The 18,317-nt window shown below is 26.9% G+C and overlaps 9 protein-coding genes across 9 annotated transcripts, besides 18 other annotated features; 3 read left to right on the top strand and 6 right to left on the bottom strand.

Moving 5' to 3' along the window:
* Positions 1 to 15: 15 nt before the first annotated feature.
* EDI_070560 (uncharacterized protein) lies at positions 16 to 1,962 on the bottom strand (the record flags this gene model as incomplete). The annotated part of the gene is made up of 1 exon (XM_001739220.1): positions 16 to 1,962. One exon carries the CDS (start codon positions 1,960 to 1,962, stop codon positions 16 to 18), a length of 1,947 nt encoding a protein of 648 aa, XP_001739272.1.
* A 160-nt stretch (positions 1,963 to 2,122) lies between these two features.
* Positions 2,123 to 3,868, bottom strand: EDI_070570 (serine/threonine protein kinase MARK2, putative; the record flags this gene model as incomplete). The annotated part of the gene is made up of 1 exon (XM_001739221.1): positions 2,123 to 3,868. The coding sequence occupies one exon, from the start codon at positions 3,866 to 3,868 to the stop codon at positions 2,123 to 2,125; it is 1,746 nt and encodes a 581-aa protein (XP_001739273.1).
* A 131-nt stretch (positions 3,869 to 3,999) lies between these two features.
* Positions 4,000 to 4,095: a microsatellite.
* A 13-nt stretch (positions 4,096 to 4,108) lies between these two features.
* EDI_070580 (uncharacterized protein) lies at positions 4,109 to 4,495 on the top strand (the record flags this gene model as incomplete). The annotated part of the gene is made up of 1 exon (XM_001739222.1): positions 4,109 to 4,495. One exon carries the CDS (start codon positions 4,109 to 4,111, stop codon positions 4,493 to 4,495), a length of 387 nt encoding a protein of 128 aa, XP_001739274.1.
* Positions 4,496 to 4,557: 62 nt separating this feature from the next.
* On the bottom strand, positions 4,558 to 7,929 carry EDI_070590 (uncharacterized protein; the record flags this gene model as incomplete). Its single annotated transcript, XM_001739223.1, has 1 exon — positions 4,558 to 7,929. The coding sequence occupies one exon, from the start codon at positions 7,927 to 7,929 to the stop codon at positions 4,558 to 4,560; it is 3,372 nt and encodes a 1,123-aa protein (XP_001739275.1).
* Positions 6,109 to 6,152: a microsatellite.
* A 150-nt stretch (positions 7,930 to 8,079) lies between the features above and the next one.
* Positions 8,080 to 8,137: a sequence feature (AT_rich).
* Positions 8,138 to 8,156: 19 nt separating this feature from the next.
* On the bottom strand, positions 8,157 to 8,770 carry EDI_070600 (vacuolar protein sorting-associated protein, putative; the record flags this gene model as incomplete). Its single annotated transcript, XM_001739224.1, has 2 exons — positions 8,157 to 8,711; positions 8,768 to 8,770. The coding sequence occupies 2 exons, from the start codon at positions 8,768 to 8,770 to the stop codon at positions 8,157 to 8,159; spliced, it is 558 nt and encodes a 185-aa protein (XP_001739276.1).
* A 64-nt stretch (positions 8,771 to 8,834) lies between these two features.
* Positions 8,835 to 8,910: a sequence feature (AT_rich).
* Positions 8,911 to 9,023: 113 nt separating this feature from the next.
* On the top strand, positions 9,024 to 10,532 carry EDI_070610 (uncharacterized protein; the record flags this gene model as incomplete). The annotated part of the gene is made up of 1 exon (XM_001739225.1): positions 9,024 to 10,532. The coding sequence occupies one exon, from the start codon at positions 9,024 to 9,026 to the stop codon at positions 10,530 to 10,532; it is 1,509 nt and encodes a 502-aa protein (XP_001739277.1).
* Positions 10,527 to 10,569: a sequence feature (AT_rich).
* Positions 10,570 to 10,607: 38 nt separating this feature from the next.
* EDI_070620 (metal tolerance protein C2, putative) lies at positions 10,608 to 11,596 on the top strand (the record flags this gene model as incomplete). Its single annotated transcript, XM_001739226.1, has 2 exons — positions 10,608 to 11,206; positions 11,254 to 11,596. 2 exons carry the CDS (start codon positions 10,608 to 10,610, stop codon positions 11,594 to 11,596), a joined length of 942 nt encoding a protein of 313 aa, XP_001739278.1.
* Positions 11,597 to 11,656: 60 nt separating this feature from the next.
* Positions 11,657 to 13,429, bottom strand: EDI_070630 (uncharacterized protein; the record flags this gene model as incomplete). Its single annotated transcript, XM_001739227.1, has 1 exon — positions 11,657 to 13,429. One exon carries the CDS (start codon positions 13,427 to 13,429, stop codon positions 11,657 to 11,659), a length of 1,773 nt encoding a protein of 590 aa, XP_001739279.1.
* Positions 12,578 to 12,603: a sequence feature (AT_rich).
* Positions 13,430 to 13,442: 13 nt separating the features above from the next.
* Positions 13,443 to 13,477: a microsatellite.
* A 155-nt stretch (positions 13,478 to 13,632) lies between these two features.
* Positions 13,633 to 13,680: a sequence feature (AT_rich).
* Positions 13,681 to 13,875: 195 nt separating this feature from the next.
* Positions 13,876 to 13,975: a microsatellite.
* A 322-nt stretch (positions 13,976 to 14,297) lies between these two features.
* Positions 14,298 to 14,370: a sequence feature (AT_rich).
* Positions 14,371 to 14,409: 39 nt separating this feature from the next.
* On the bottom strand, positions 14,410 to 14,868 carry EDI_070640 (ubiquitin-conjugating enzyme E2, putative; the record flags this gene model as incomplete). Its single annotated transcript, XM_001739228.1, has 1 exon — positions 14,410 to 14,868. One exon carries the CDS (start codon positions 14,866 to 14,868, stop codon positions 14,410 to 14,412), a length of 459 nt encoding a protein of 152 aa, XP_001739280.1.
* Positions 14,869 to 14,954: 86 nt separating this feature from the next.
* Positions 14,955 to 15,082: a sequence feature (AT_rich).
* A 96-nt stretch (positions 15,083 to 15,178) lies between these two features.
* Positions 15,179 to 15,251: a microsatellite.
* A 1,871-nt stretch (positions 15,252 to 17,122) lies between these two features.
* Positions 17,123 to 17,221: a microsatellite.
* A 120-nt stretch (positions 17,222 to 17,341) lies between these two features.
* Positions 17,342 to 17,524: a microsatellite.
* An 87-nt stretch (positions 17,525 to 17,611) lies between these two features.
* Positions 17,612 to 17,748: a sequence feature (AT_rich).
* A 46-nt stretch (positions 17,749 to 17,794) lies between these two features.
* Positions 17,795 to 17,868: a microsatellite.
* Positions 17,869 to 17,909: a repeat region.
* Positions 17,910 to 17,911: 2 nt separating this feature from the next.
* Positions 17,912 to 18,096: a microsatellite.
* Positions 18,097 to 18,317: the final 221 nt, after the last annotated feature.

Here is an 18,317-nt window from a genome sequence, read left to right on the forward strand (position 1 = left end):
ATTAAATGTCCTTTGTTATTCAATTAGCTTTACAACTACCTTTAACGATCCTCTAACCCCATGAGGACAAAAGAATCCTTTTCCAAAATATTGCACCGTATATCCATCTTTAACTAAAAACATACTGGGACCAACAGTACCGTCATAAGTATGTACTGGAAGGATAACTGATTGGCCCTCATCCTTTTTTGGGAAATAGAGTGTTTGAATTAAATCAAAACCGTCCCTTCTATAAGAGTTTGTAGGCTCAGAATTCACCTGAAATTTCATTGGTCCTTTTTGGGTTAGGAGTGAAATAATTTCACCCTCTTGAGTTTTAAGACTTATTGGAAGTTTAATTTCCATTCCTTGATAGTCAAATTTATGTGGACCCTTGACAAAATAATAGTCAATAGGAACACTCACTTTAACTACCTCTTTATTTAATTCTTGTTGTTCCTCATCAACAATATTATTTTGTATGCCTCCTTTTTGTTTTGTTTGTTTGGAGATTGGCTCTTCTTTTTTCTTACCATCCACAATTTCTATCTGTAGATTCAATTGTTGACCAAGAATACAGGAACCTTTTTTATTATAATAGAATTTTTTTTCATCCTTCAAATTAATACAGAACTCTTCGTATTCTAAAACCTCATCCATTTTATTAATTGTAAGTCGTGGTAATTTAATTTTAAATTTATCCTTTCTTTTCTCTGATTGAGAGACTGGAACTATAAATATTTCTTTCTCTGGTTTTAACTCAATCTTATATTCAAATCCTTGTTCTTTAGCTTTTGATTGAAGAATTATTTGTGTTTTACCACATAATTTGATAAAAAGTAATACTTTTGTATCATCTAATTCTTTTCTAAGACTTAAATTGTCATTTTTAAACTTGTTATTTTCTTCAGTTAATCGTCCCATTTCTTTGTTAAAGCATTCCTCTTTAAGACTTAATTTACGTTGGTACTCAGACTCTTGCTTCTGCTTTTCATCTTTTCTATCACGACATAATTTGTTAATTTGCTTGTCAACTTTATCCTTTAACTTATTTAACTCCTCATAATGGATTTCAGTTAGTCTATTTAAAATAGCTTCAGCCTCTTCTTTTTCTTGTGTTAATTCACTTACTTTTTGGTTTAAGTTAGTTATTGTCTGATCCTTTTCTTGCCCTGTCTCTTCTAAACCTCTTATTTGACTTTTTAAATCACTTATTTGACTTTCTAAATCACTTATTTGACTTTTTAAATCACTTATGTGATTTTCTAATTTTTTACATATGCTTTCATAAGGAATTTGAATCTTGGAAGGGCAGACTGTAATGTTTGAAGGTCGATGAACTGAAACAGAGCTACTACCGTCTGTGCCCAGTGTTTTATAACTCTTAGTATTTCTGATTCTGATGGTATTATACAAGTTAGTGAATAAAGCCCAATAATAATCTGAAGTAAGATCCATTGTGTGTCCACTTAGATCTTCATTGTATCCAGTCTCAGTGCCACAATTTTCAATTTCATAAATAGTGGGTTTTAAAATTTTCTTGAAAAGACACCAAAGTTTTTTACTTAATTCAATAACTTCTGAATTGGTTTCATCACTTACAAATTCTCTGCTAGTGAGTACTCTTTTTTTGTAATAACATTCCTTATATAATTCAAAAAATTCAGCAACTAATGATGGTCTAAAGATATTGTTAACGAGTCGGAATACTTTAAAATAATTAGTGCCATCTAAATGTGGAATACTACAATCATTACATCTAAATAAATTATTAACAAATTGATTAATGCAATCGATCTCACTATTAATGCAAGAGTAATTTTTACCAGTGTTGGTTTTAGAAGTATAGATGCCATTATTTGGTTTCTGTTCTTGTAGTTTTTTTAATAAAGTAGATACTCTACTTTGATAATCTTCTAAATTACTAACTTTATTTATCCAGCCATTGGATTGACCAAAGCCATAGTAATCAAAACTTAACATTATAGAAATAAAATTTTAAGTTCCATTTTTTAATTTCAAGAGTTAACAAAATGATGTTTATTGTTATTTCCTTTAATTTCCCGATAATTTTAAATTGTAATAAGGTAAAAAAACAAAAATCATTTTAATAAAATTGTGATGATGTATATAAACAAATTATTTATTCAATAGGAAAACTATCATGTTCTAATAATTGTCTTTTAATCACATTCCATAAATCTCCAAATACCAAAGCACTTCCTTCGGATAGTTCAAATTTAATAATAGTTTTATCTTCGAACCTGACGTCAATATCAGAAGTATCTCCGACGCTGATAAGAATAGTAAATATAATTTGACTGAGAGCAGCTTTATTTTTATTTAAAGAATCATCAACGTCATAGTGATATAAACACTTTTCAATATTATCAACAGTGATTTGATGTTCAATCTCAATGCCAAGTTCTTTTAATATCTCATTGATTTTGATTATTGCTTTTGAAGGTGTCATATCAATAGTTGCTTGGTGAATAAAAGGCCCTTCTATTGGAGAAAGGAAAACATCAATTTCATGAGGGATATTAACAGAAGAAGGAGGAGAGACTGTTTCTTTATATTTAATGTTAATAGGAGAACAACTCCTTTTCTTCTTAAGTAATTCACAAAATGCTGGAGAAACACTTTTTTTATAAGAAGAAGGGTCTGAAAGTAATGGAGAAACAGGGAATAGTGTAGTATTTGTATTAACTGTTTTTATTTTTAAATTTGAAGAAGTTAATGTTTTTAAGGAATTTTGTGTGTGTTCAGTAATAGAACGATAAAAAGCACGTACGGTATTTGGATTAGGAGCAAATAATTCTTCCCTTATTTTAGAAATATGTAATGGAGTTAATAAAGACGATAACATTTGCATAACTTTAGTATCAACAATAGTTATTGGACCACCAGCAATTGTTTCAATATCTTCAATTTTATTTGGTTCATTTTCAATAATCCCATCATTTTCCAATGAATTTTGGTTATTTCTTACAACGGTGTCATTAATTGATATACTTAAATCTTGGAAACTATCAAACATGGAATAATTCATTTTCTTCGATGGTATTGGACGGGCTGGTGTTGTTATTTGAGAAAAAGGTTCAATAAGTACTTTAACTCTATCTAAAGTCAAACGTTGTTTAACATCACCACATAACATTCCAGTTAAAGCTTCATGGATTGGATGTGGAAGTTCAAAAGGAATTTGGTATGTTAACTTTTTTACATTTTCAACAAATTCTTCATCAGTCTCACCTGGAAATGGCATAAATCCAAAAATCATAACATAAAAAACAACTCCTAATGACCAAATATCTGCAACACATCCATCATATGTTGGTTGAGTAAATAATTCTGGTGCAGCATAAAATGTACTACCACAAGAATCTCTTAGAGGCATTCCCCCAGTATATGTTGCCATTCCAAAGTCACATAACTTAGCTGTTGAACAATCTTGACTTAACAAAATATTTTCTAGCTTAATATCTCTATGACATATTTGCCATTTATGAATATATTTTAAAGCAGAAATTATTTGTAAAAGAAACTTAACTGATTCTTCTAATGATAATTTCTTCTTTTTCTCAACATATGCATATAGTTCTCCTCCACTTAATAATTCTTGAACATAAAAAAGTAGTTTTGTTGTTTCATAAGATGCGTAATAGTCAATAATATTTGGGTGATGAATAATTCGGAGAATTGCTAACTCTCTCTCAACCTTTCTTTTCTTTTCAGGATGACTGCAAATACTTACTTTATCAATAACTTTAATTGCAACTTTAATATTAGTCTCTTCATGAAATGATAAAAAGACTTTTCCTGTTGCACCTTCTCCTAACAATTTATTCCCAATTAAAAATGGTCCTACTTTGTGTATTTGTGTCATTGTTTTAATCTTCTTTGATAGTAAAATTTTTTCAAACTGAAAAGTTCTTCTCATTTAAAGTTCTTCACGTCGAAGACAAAAAAAGAAAAAGACAGATTTTTTGTGATTTTTAGTTAAAACAACACTCATTAAAATATTAAAAAAAAAACAAAAATTAAAAAAGACTAAACAAAAAAATAGAAATAATAAAAATAATCAATAAAGAACTATTAAAAAGAGTATAAATATACGTGTTAGTAGATGTCAACATTAAATCTTGTAGCACCTCCTTACATTCCAAAGAAAAGACAACCTAAAACAAGTGGTGGAACAAATGGTAGTACAAATAAAAGTATCGGTGAAACTCGTGCTCGAACAAACGTATCAACTAATTTAAGTCAACAAAGTTCAACTGGAGTATCACAACACTCATCCTCTACCTCAACTAATCCAAGTCATCCACAACAAAATGCACAAACTTTGTATAAACAACTCTTATATTGGGAACCCAAAGATGCAAATGGGAGTGTTTTAGATGAAGCATATTGTATTGAATGTATTCCATCTGATTTTTGGCAACGTTTAGGTGATTTAAATGATACAATTAAATCCTTTGAGAAATATTTCAACACCTCTTTAATGAATTAATTTACATTTCTTTGTGTTTCGTTCATCTTTTATTATAACTAAACCAATAATTTAGAAATAAATCAATTGGATGAACTAGTTGAGTCAGAACTTGAAGATGAACTTGATGATTGTTGTATTTGTTCATTTAATATTATTTCTTTTAATTCTTCTTGATTAGTACTTTCTGATTTCTTTTTACTTTCACTTGAAGTTTTTTGTTCAGAAGATGAACTTGGTTTATCATCTGTTGGTGTTGAAGTAGAATTAGTTGATGGTTCTTGAGCACTAGATGGTACAGAGGTAGAACTTGATGCATCACTACCTTGTATTTTTTTATCTCCTTCAATATTAAAGGCATATCTAATGTCTTCACCCCAAGATTCAATCGTTTTTAAGATATCAACAAATGTAGGTCTATCAACTGCGTTTTGAGACCAACATTTAGTTGTCAATTCCCAATAATTATCAGGAATACTATCAGGTTTTGATAATCTATTACCTTCAATAACAAATTGTGGAATCATCCATGGTTGATTAAATCTTTCATCTCCATCATATGCATTATGTTCTACATATGTTTCATATAATACAATACCGTAAGCATATACATCAACTGGATATGAATAATCAGTAGAATTTTGAAGACATTCTGGTGGCATATAAGTAGGTGTTCCAATACCTTGTGATAATTCTTTAACACTCAAATTTCTTTCAGAAATATTTCTACAAGTACCGAAATCAGTTAATTTAGCACAAACAGGTGAATGAGGATTTATTGAGAAAATTAATAAGTTTTCACCTTTAACATCTCTGTGAATAATTTGGTTTTGGTGAAGATAAGATAATGCAACAGCCATATCATCTAAGAACTTTATTTTTAATTGGTAACTAATTTTTTGTTTTCCCCAAATCTTACTTAATGATCCATATTCTGCAAATTCTGTAACAATTGAAATTTCTCCTTCTGTATAAACTGCTCCAATCAACTCTACAACACAAACATGTCTTAGTTGTGTCATCATAGATACTTCATGATTAAATTCTTTTTCTTGTTCTTGTGTTAAATTTCTTGCTTTCATCTTTTTAATAGCAACTTCCCTTCCTCTATAAGTTCCTCTAAATACCATACCAAAAGCACCTTCACCAATTGGTGGCATAATTGGTTTAAGTTCAGTATGATCTAATTTCAAAGATAAATCAGATTCAATAATAATAGTAAATGCTGCAGTTTCTTTCGTTTGATCATCAATGTCCATAGCAGAAATGCCTAATTGATCAGATAATGAACAAGTACATAATACTTTAATTTTAAATGTAACTTGAATAGCATTTCCAGGTTTTAAAGTAGAGTTATTTGGAGTGATAACAATATCATATTTATGAGATGGAGTATAATGGAATTCGAAATAATATTCTTTCTTTGATATATTAGCCAATTTAACTGTTTCTTCATATTCTTGATCAACAATTGCTTTAGACTTAGCCAAATTAAATGTTAACTCCCATTTATCTGTTTTCAATGGGAATTTTTCATTATCTGCTCCAAGAAGCATTAACTCAAGATCTGATGATACATGGAATGGTTTAATAGCAGTAGATTCTGCTTTAACACTTTTTCTTCTTCTCCACCAAATAATACCAATAATAACAATAAGAATTATAATAATGATAATAACAGCTACTATAATTAATGGAATAATTAATGCCCAATTAGTTTTTGAACAAGACATTGATCCTGCATCTAAACTATAACCGTCTTCACACATAGTACATTTATCTCCTGAACAACTGGCACAATGCTCTAGTTCATTACATGGAGCACATTCTCCATTTTTAACATATTGGTCCGTTGTATCACATAATAAACAAATTACTCTTTGTTCATTTGTTGACCATTGACATTTAGAACATCCATCAGGACATGCAGTACAATTTGCTTGAGTGTCATCATCTAAATTAATCCAATACCCATCATTACAAACTTCACACCCAGACGTTCCAGCTTGACATGTCATATTAATTTCACTTTGTTGTTTACATAATGAATTTACTTTATTTCCAGTATAATTTCTTGGTAAATAATAATCCTTTGCACAAGTTAAACACGAGTCATTCTTTTCACAAGTATCACATGATTTATCACATGAAGTACATTCTTGTTCTAGTCCATCTGCAGAAGTAGCAATAAAATGTTTTGCAATACATTCGGTACAATACCCCATTTCCGTAGAAATACATGTTTTTTTATCATTTTCAATACATTCATAATGATAATTTCCATTTGTATCATCAACTTTTTTAAGAAGATAGTTATCTATACAAGCAGTACAATGGTTTGACTCTTTTTCACATAGTTTACAATGTTCCTCACAAGGTTGACAAGTTTGTGAACCCTCAGGAATATAATACCCTGTGTCATTTTCATGTTCTTTAACAAGTTCGTTATTACATTCTTTACATCCAGATTCATCAGCTAATCTACAATGAGAGTCCATATGTATACATGTTGTTTGTCCTTTAACAAAATAATAATCTTTTGCACAACTTAAACAATGGTCAGATGTTCCAATGCAAGTATTACAATTTGAGCTACATTTTTGACAAGTATAGTCTGAACTAAAATAATATCCTTCTTCACATTCTGTGCATCCAAAAATTGGACTACCTTGTAAACAATGTAAACTCGAAGCATCAGAACAACTTCCACTATTCATAATTTTATCAGGTTCGCATTCAGAACATTTTAATGAATTGCTTTGAGTATCTTCATAACATACATTACATCCGTCTTGACATTTAGAACATTTACCATTCTTAAGATAATAACCATCAATACATTTTTCACAGTGATCATCTTTAGAATATTCTGAATCACAATTATCAATTTGAATACATTTATACAAACCATTTGACTCTGTTAAAATAGTTTTGTTACTACACTTAAAACAATTTGTACTTGATGTGCATAACTCACAATTACTAAAACATTTTTGACAAGTTCTTGTTGTTGAATCAAAATAACTTCCATCAGTACATCTGCCACATAACTCTGCATTATTAGTATCACTACAATCAATACATTTATCTTGAGTATTAGAGAGATACAATTGTTTTCCTTCATCATTACCACAAACAAAACATTTAGTATCATTACAATATTTACATCCTCTAATAAGACTATCACAGTCTTTACATTCATTATCTTTTAAATAATATCCATCTTTACATTGAACACATATATTTTTATCATGTAAGTAACAATTAAGAACATTGTCCGCTTTACATATTAAATTAGGAACAATTGCTCCTTCTGGGAGATCTAAGGAGAGGTGACAACCTTCACTACATTCAATGCAATGTTCAGAATCAAGTAAAAGATTACAGCTACACTCAGTGGCATTTGAAAATGAATAAAACATGATAAAACAAAAAATAATAGTTGTTTGAACCATTTCTTAATTGAGTACTTTTTATAGTTTTGTAATTTCCAAACAAACTTAAAACCAACTTAGAATTTCAATTCATCTTATTCTTTTTTATTTTCATTCTTCTCAATAATTTATCAGGATTTTTCCTATTATTCAGCATAACTTTAAGCAACGTTAAATTAAAAAGAATAAAAATAAACACTGTTTTTTATAACAAAAAATAAAAATTAAAGGATAAAAAGTAAGTGAACTTATTGTTGTTGTTTCTTATTGAAATCAACTCTTTCACATTTAACAGAACCATCAACTAAGGTATATTCATAAATGGTTAATTCTGAATCATTAATTTCAAGTAACATAAAAGAAGGGATTGGATTGTCTACTAAAGGAGAATAAGCACCAGTAGCACTACCTGGATTAAGGAAATATTTACCACCGATTTCTTTTGTTTCTAATTTATGGGTATGACCAGTGATTAAAATGTCAACATCGAGTTGTCTTTGATAGATGGCAAGAGCCTCACGATCTCCCCAAGGGATAACTTGATGACCATGCATTAATCCAATTTTGAAATTTCCTATTTTAATTACTTCAGTTTCATTAAGACCTTGCATCTCATCAAAATCTCCTTTAACAACATGAACTTCACGTGCAAGAGTTCTCAAAATGTCATACGTTTCTTTTCCACAAAGATTCCCTGTACAAAGAACAGTTTGAATTCTTCCAGTATTTAACCGCTCAAGAAATACTTGTGGAATAGCAGCGCTTCTATGTGGGACATGAAAATCTCCAATAACAAGTACAAGCTAACAACAATAAATATTTATATCATCTTTCTTTTTCAATTATATAACTAACAAACCATATGAAATCTTCTTTATTTAGTTCTTCATCTTTTTAAGATTTTTTGTAAATTTTCTTATTTCTAGTTTTTTTATATTCTTTTCAATTATTTTTTTTTTAAATATTAATAACAAAAAAATATTTATTGTTTGTTTTTTATTTGCGAATAAAAAAATCAAGTTATTATAAACTAAAAAAAAGAATGAAATAGAAAACGAAATTAGTTATTTCCAGAATAAAAACTCTTACAAAATAACAAAAACAAAAATGTAGTTATGAAATTTGTATTAGGATCACCACTTTTTTTATTATTTACTGTATTTTCCTATGCTTTTTGTTTGCAAGAAGCAATGATTGGAGTAATTAATGATAAAGATGTAGGTTCTTCAGGAGGACAATACTATGTTAAAGAAATTTGTTATAATGACATACCAAATTATGAAATTGAATTATACTCATACACCATACAACAGACGTGTTATGTCCATAAGGATTATATGTATTTTCAGAAAGATGGGTTAAATATTTCTAGATGTGGTCAGTGTTTAGAAATTAAAGGCCCAGTTGGAGATCCATTGTATTGTGTTGTCGCAGGATATTTTTACACCAACCATACAACTAATCCTGATTGGCTTAATAAAACAATTGGGGTAACACAAAAAGGGTATAACACTATTGCATCTACTTTTAATGCAGCCATTACCATTTCAATGATTGAAGTAGTGTTACAGCCTACAGTCTGTCCTTTTAAAGTTTTCCCAAAAATTTATGTAAAAAAACAAACTGATTCATATGAAATCACCTTATTTAATTCAAATGTTAAAGATGAAAAGTTAATTATCGATAAAGTAGAGTATCAACAAAATGAAAATGGTAGATACATTATTCCGCAAAACAAAATTACAAGATCAAACCATATACAAATAGTTTCTGTTGAGGATGATGTTGTTTCTATGACAAATGCAGATCTTACACAAGAACGTTATTTGAGATTTTCTTCAAGGTTTCTAACAAATACAAAGAGTGAGTGTAGGTACTGTGCTACTTTAGGTATTTATGATAAAGAAGAAGGTATTCCTGATATGCGATTTTTCAGATGGAGATTATATACTAAGATAAATGGTTTAATTAATAAATTACAACCTACAAAAAAAGATGTTACCATTTCAACAATAGAAGATGAATTAAGTATGTTCTTTTATTATGGGACACTTCATCAAATGTCAGTTTCTTATCAGGAACTTCAATTTGAAGCAAATTTACTTTCAGGGACATTAGACTTAATTCATTTTTCATTAGGAACAAATACAAATACAAAAGAGTTTAAGGAAAGTGATATTTTTGTTGATTGTGATAACTTACAATTTAAACAATTAATTAAAACAGTTGATGGCTCTAAAAAAGTTTATATTAAAGCTATTTTAGATAAATCATGCACATCATTTTCTAATGTCTTCTCTTTAAAATTCAAAACATCTTCATCAACTAAATTTATTTTAGAGGGCATTCATTTAATTATGAGTGGTGATGTTGTTGATAAAAATTGTGATTGGGACTCAATGAATTGTGCTAACACCCAATGCACAATAACCAATGAATCATATGATGATCACACACTATCTCCATGGAAAGAAGGTTGTCAACCTTCTTGTGGTATTTGTTCAACTGGTTATGTTTGTACTAAATCAGGTATGTGTGTTGAAGAACCAAATATGAATTTAAGAAGTAGTGCTGCGTTATTAATGACAACTACAATTGTGTTGATGAATATCTTTTTCATTTAAAATTCTTTACATTTAAATTTTTATTTTTGTTTTATATCACAAAAACATATTTTTCATCTCAAAAATGAATAAACAATGCCAACATTTACAGTTGAAGAACAATCCTCCTTCTTTTCTAACTTAAAAACTGTTGTTCTAGCAACACGTAAGGATAAAATAAACATTGTATATTTTGTTGTATTGACGATTTTTGCATTACGAGAACTGATGGTAAGTGTAGATACAAATTCATTAGGATTACTTGTTAGTACGGTACATACAGCATTTTGCTTATTTTCTATTATTATTTATTATGCAGGAAAGATGTATGCACATAGAAGTTCTACCGAAACAATGACTTACGGATATCAACGAGTTGAACCTTTATTAGGATTTATTAACGGATTTTTCTTAGTTCTTTTTTCTGCATTCACATTGATGCAATGTGTTGAAAGAATGATAGAACCTGTAACTATTTCAACAGAGCTAGATAGTATTCGTTCAATCATTAGTACAGTATGTTGGGGATTATTGATTAATGGAATTGGTTTGTGTTTCTTCTCAGACATTATTTTTGTTCGTGAAGCATCACCAACATCATCTTCTATCCCTCAATCACAAAAAAGATTTGTAATTTTTCATTTTATTCAAAATATCACAGTAATAACTATTTACTCTATTTCGTTTTGGTATCCGTTTGTCATTTTATGTTTTTAATTTAATCTTTGTATTAATTTGGTAGTGGTATCATTAGCTACGATGGATTATTTTCTATGGCAATGGCTTTCATTGTGATTTATATTGCTATTCCTATTCTTACTGCCAATGGAATGATTTTATTACAAACCTCTCCTCAGTCTGTATATCCTCAAATTTATGCTAAATTACAACAACTTCAACAATTAGATGGTGTATTAGAATATAAAAATGAACATTTCTGGACATTATCACCAAATAACTTTGTTGGTTCTGTTGTAGTTGTTATTACTGAAGACGCAGACGAACAAATAATTCTTAAACAAGCTCATGAATTATTTGATTCAGTATTAAAGGACATTTGCATTCAAGTCCAGAAGCACAATTAATATTCTTTTTTAAGATTTTTTAAGTTTGTAAAAAAAAAGAAATGAAATGAAAAGATTTGATTAGTGAATATATTTTGTCAAGATTGGATCAGTTAATAAGAAATCATATATAATATATCTTTGTGGACGCTCATAACTAAGCCTTTTAAATGAGTCAATAGCAGCTAGAATATGAGTGATATGTTTAATATTATCTCTAAGTGGAATATTTTGGTTTTTTATAATTCTTGGATTATATAAAACCAAGAGAAGACGTTGAGAAGGATATAATACAAGGTCAGGACTCATTTTAATGAGTTCCTGTAATGAAGGGGTTATTGTTGGTTTTTGTTGAAGAGATTGTAGTGTAGAATAAATGATAATTGGTGGATTAAAAATTGCCATTGAATATTGAGGGGAGTGTTGTATCAATAAATAATGTGATAAAGAAGACATTAATGGATCAGGTGAATAGAGTGCTGATACACTGACGATATGAAGAGTTTGTGCAAGGAGTTTAAATAAAGGATGTGTTTGAATTGGTTGATAATATTTGATCATATTAGGTAATATCTTTAACATATCATCTTTATTAAATTGCATACAAGTAGATAATGCTAGTGCTGGTGGGTAATTGTCAAAAAATTTAAAAGTATCTTTGGTATGTCCAACTTTAATAGTTTCAATTCTTGTGAAAGGAATTGCTTTTCCATCTTTTAAGAAAACATCAGTAAATACTATTTGAAAGTAATTTAATGATATTGCTTTATTGAACGATAATATAAAATGGAAGTATGTGAATGGGTTCAGTGAAGGGATTGGTTCATTTGGTTGAAAGAATTCATTATGAAAATTTGCTTTGATAGAGTTGTGTGAAAAAAATAAAAGTTTATCACCTCCTCGAGTTCTTACACATAATAACCTATCAAATAAATCTCTATAACAAATATCTAAATGTTGTTGGTTGATGTTCCAAATATGTAAAGATCCACCAGTTTGTTCAATAATTTTATTTATTTTTATTATTTCATTACAACAAGAAGAAAATAATATAAAATGAATTGGAAATTTGTAACGGACTTGTTCTATATCTATTTGTATAGATTCTCTTATTATTTCACCACTAAAAAGACACACTCTCATATCACTCTCAAAGGTATTAATTTGATGAAGTAATTCATAACATTGTTCTGATCCTCGAATTCTGTTATTAAAAGCTAGCATAGTATCAGTAATATTATCAAAAGATAATTCATCTACTGTTTCTTCAAATCTAAAAGTATTTTCATTTATCATCTCTTTTAAACAAAAATTATCTTCTGTGATTTCTTCTTTTGGAATAGTTATTAAATGAATTTGATTTCCTTTAAAAGACCCTAAATGAAGTCCTTCATCATTTTGAACAACTATTAATAATTTTCTTTTAACAGATTTCTTTTGTATACGTTTCCATAACTCTTTTAAACATTCTTTTACGAATTTATCTGCTTCTTTTGGTTGCATAAATATGACAACAATAGTTTCAATAGAAATTTGTAATTTTAATTTATTGTTGTTGAAGAAGAAATTTGTTGGTTGACACATAGAAGGACAAACAACTAATGAATTTGATGTAAAATTTTTATATGTGATAAATGTCGGGTTCATAGTTCCACAAACACAACAAAGGAATTCTCCATTCACCCGAAGATTAAAACAATTATCATAAGCACCACATTTATTACATTGAAATGGTTTTTTCTCAATAACTTCTCCACACGGAAAAGGAGGTTCACACTCAAATGGGTGACATGAAACTCCAAATGGAAATGTTATTGGGTTAGTTACTTCATAGAGTCGATTGTATGTTAACATCTCAATAAATCACTTTTTTAGTTTTTTTTTCTTTCTTTTTGTTTTTTTATACCGAGGAACTTTCATAATTTTATTGGATGTATTAACTTATTTCAATTATTTAAATATATATTGGTTGCATAACTTCTTTACAAGAGGTAAAGATATTATGTTTCTGTTATTATAAGAAAATACTCTAATTAAAATTTTAAATGATTCATGTGAATTATTTTTACTAATTTTTTAAAAAAATTATACAAGAAATTTTTATTCATTATTCCAAAAATTCACTATCATTTATGTAATTACATCTTATACTTTCAATAAATACAATAACACAAACCATTGTATAACATCAATTACTAAAAATAAAATAGTCTGAAATCTATTAAACTTATTTGTATATTCAATAAATTACTTTTAGTAATAGAAATTTAACAAATTGTATTGGTTCGTTCATAAGAGTGAAATAAAGAATATAACAAATAAGTAAAAACAAAGATAGAAGAGATGAACCAACAAATAAAAAGAATTAACAAATACCCAAAACAATATAATAATGAATAAGAGATTTTTAATGATTAGGCTTGTTCTAACACAATGAGTATAAGAATAGTGTAGTGGTGTGTCTTAATAACATCACTAAAGTTTAGTACTAATCAACCTAATAAGAAATGATAACTTGTAACTCCTATAAGATTGTACTAATGATAAATCAAAAATAAAACAAAGAATGTTGCATATAATTGGTCTTAATAAAAAAGGGTAAATTATAAATCTTCAAATAAATTATCGTTATGAAGTTAAAATGATCTTTTTTTTATCACTTATTTTTTAAATAATACCAAAGAGATGTATCAAACTAAAACAAATGGAGTTGTAGGAAGAGAAATTATAATAATACTAATAATTGTAATGTTATTATAAACAATTATATTTAAATGTGATTAATAAAATAAATACAAATGATAAATATGCTTGTAAATTAAATGTGTTTTATTTTATTTAGCATATAATTTTGTCCATTCTCTGGCTGTCTTCTTAAATTCTTCTGGTCTTTCTGCAAGAACTTGAGCAACTTCAGTGTTTGTGACGTGATCAGTAGAAAGTGATCCAAGCATACTTCTAAATGCAACAAGAACTTCATAGACTGATGATGTAGGTGCCCAATTTCCTGGTTTATTATCAGTTTGGAGAATTGGATGACAAATAGTATGGTCTTCAGGGTTAACAATTGGTGAATAAACTTTAGTCATTACAACCAATGTTGGTGGTTTATGTGGATATTCTTTAGGAAGGGTAATTTTAACTTCAAATTTTCCACCTTCATATGGACTATTTTCTGGTCCATTAACTATTACCTTCCATTGATAAATATCGTCTGAATATGTTCCAACAGTAAACCAACCTTCTTTATTCTTTTGAAGTTTAGCAAATTCTCCTGTAATTCTTTTGGTCATTTCATTTTTTTAAGTTCTTTCTCTTCCTTTTTTAGTTTATTGAACGTGGTCAGACGTAATTCCTTTCTCTGAAAACTTCAAATGAGAATAATTTTTAATAAATTTATTGGTTAATGAATGATGTTAATTTTTAATTTTAAAATTTTTTATCAAAGTATTTTTGAAAAACAATATATTAGTAGTTTTCTGTATATTTTTTGTTTTTTTTTTAATACTCTTTTTCTAAAAACAAAATATTTGTATTTTTTTCAATAACAAATAACAATCATTTTGTAGATTATTATAACTTTTGAAAGTAAGAAAATATTTGTTTAGTTAATTTTGTTTAAACCCGTCTTGATTTATCTTTTTTTATTTTCTTTTTTTCATTTCTTTTAGGTTATAAAAATAATTCATTTAGGATATCTTCTTTGTCATAAAAAATTAATAGTTCAATAACAATTTTTCATTTGGTATTACTTTCTTTATAGTTTACAACTCTTAAGGTTTAATAACACTTCATAAAATGACCCACTACATTTATGGAGAAAATGACATTTATTAATTAAACTAAATGATAAACTTCTTATTCTCTCATTATTTTTGTATTTTATAAATAAAGAAAGGAGTTTAAAGGGTAGAATAACATTTTATTAAGACAAAACAACAAAATAAAACCAGTTTAAGAAGTAACAAATAAAAAAGATCTTAGTATTATTTATAATATACTAACTAGTAATATAATAAATAGTAGGACGTAGTGTAGATAATTAAATTATACCATCAATTAGTAAAAGTTAAACATTAATAAATTTCTATTATATTTGATAAAGGTTCAGATACAAATTCTTGAAAAAAGATTCGTATTGACGCTAATCAATGAAATTAGTGATAATGATATAACATATCATCTTTCAATCTGAAAAAATTGGAGAACAGTAATAGCCAAATAATCAACCCAATTAGAATTGTGGAAGGAACACCTGCTGCACAACATCGAATTCATATGATGATTAGAAAACATGGAAAATGAATAAAGAAGTTGATTAGCATAGTTGAAACGTTAAAAAGAAATTGAGCTGCTTAAGGAAAGAAAAAATGAATAGAAAGTGTTAAGAAGATAAAAGAAATAACAAAAAAAATAATGAACGAAATCAAAAGATTATTGGGAGACTTTATCAAACAATTGATAAAGAAACAGTCAAAGAACTTAGAACACACATTGAAAGTTTTGATATTGAACAAACTGATGAAAATATAGTCAAAGAACTTCACAAGAATAAAATGAAGTATTGAATGTTATAGTTAGAAAGAATGTGATACAAATAAACAGAGTAAAATGAGAGAATTATCATGTTTATTATTTAAGAAATAGAAGTAGAAAATAACATTACATTTATCAAAATGGTCTGAAAAACATCGAAATATAAAAAAGAGAAAGGATAAATTGAGAAACCAAATATATAGAAAAGCAATTGATAAATATAATAAACAGAAAGAACTATTAACACATATAACAACAAATAGAAAAGAAAGATATAGAAAATTTTTAATTAGATTTGAATGACGTCAACATTGAATAATAGAGAAATTGAAACAGATGGATATTGTCATAAGCTCAAAGAGATTATTGAAAATTTAGATGAAAATAATGAAGAAATTAAAATGACGATATTTAAAAATGCAAAAGAAATATTTGAAATATGAGTATATCAACGAAGAAATGAAAATATAAAAGAATATTTCATGATAAAAGGAAATAACAAAGAAAATATTAATGAATAAATTTGAATGGTTAATAGAAGTTAACATAAAGACTAAATGAAGGGGCAATGAAGAATAATGCGAAAAAGAAAGAAGAAGAAAGTAATGAAGAAAATGAGATGATTAGAGTTAAACATATGACTAAAACAAGAGAAGATGATCAAATTATTCAAATACTCAAAAGAAACATACAATGGGAAATATTGGTAATGATGAAAAAAATAAAAATGTGTGATATCATTGAAGAGAAAGGAATGAGTGAAGTAATAAAGAAATGATATAAAAGTGTCATGTGAGATATAAAGAGGAAAGATAGAAACAAGAATAAATTACAAAGTTATCAAAAAGTATATTGAAATGTTATTTCAAATGTAAAACAAATAACATGATAACACAAGGGAATTTGAATGATAAAGTAATAGATAATATCAAAAAATAAGATTGAAATTATAGAGAAAGAAATTTAAACAAGTGTATTTATTTTATTAGAAAGAATGAAGAAACAATGTTCAAATAAGAATGAAGGAACAAAAATAAAATGAATAAGAAAGTAAGATAAAACAAAGAAAATTAATAGAAATAATAAAGAATTAGAGATGTAAATAAAAATCGCTGTAATTGAGAAAAGTAAATAAACAATTATCATGAAGTAATGAAAAGTGCATAACAAACAATAGAAAATTGAATTGATTCCAATTGGATTTATTTTATTTTTACCATAACAATATTTACAATAAGAAAAATAAAGAAAAGATGATAATGAGAAAACAAAAAATAAGGATAGTCAAATAAACATTAAATTAAAAATATTGAAACATGCTATACTATTTGTAAGAGTGAAATAAAAAAAAAATGATAAATAAATGAAAATAAAACATAGATAATAATAAATAAATAAAAGAAATATAAGTAATTAGAATGCCCATATAATTTTATAATTAGTGGTTTATTTGTTTTATTATATTATACATAAGAATTAGAAGTATAAGTATGAATAATCTAAATTAATATAACATTAAATATTATGAAATAATCTTATATTCTTAATATTATTTATTTCATTTCTATTTGGTTATATTCTTTATAACTCATATTTTTTATATGTTCATTTATCATTATTATTATTAAATAATTAAACCATTAAATAATATGGTTAGGTTATGAAATAAAATGAATGTTTCAATATTGTACTTTGATTACTTTAGTTTTATTCTATTTCTTATATTCTATTGATTTTATTTTATTATTTTTTTTCTTAATAGATTCAAGTTCTATTAATAATTAATTAACTGCTTTTTAGTTATTTATTCTCTTTATGTTTTATTATTTATTCTTATTATTTATTATCTATAATTTTTTTTTCTCTGGTTTGTTTTATTTGTTGTTTATTTTTATTTTCTTTTTGCATACATTCTAATATATTTTAAATATTACTAAATATCCATTATTGTTATGTTTTATTGTTTGTATTTGTTTTTATGTTTAGTGTAAATATAATACTTTTTCATTAACTTAAAAAAAATGACAATCAATAGGTTCCATTCTTATAATGGCTATTAATTTAACACTGTTTCATCTTGTGAATTTCAAATAATTATTTTACACATAAAACTACACTTACTTCCTCTTTATCTCTTTTGTTCTCTTTCTCGTTTATTTTTGTATTTTTTATTGTTATATACCTTTCTTTTTCATTATTAATGTTA

This window comes from Entamoeba dispar, genomic scaffold, assembly GCF_000209125.1.
Source record: "Entamoeba dispar SAW760 scf_1105229462071 genomic scaffold, whole genome shotgun sequence".
NCBI classification, from domain to species: domain Eukaryota; phylum Evosea; order Mastigamoebida; family Endamoebidae; genus Entamoeba; species Entamoeba dispar.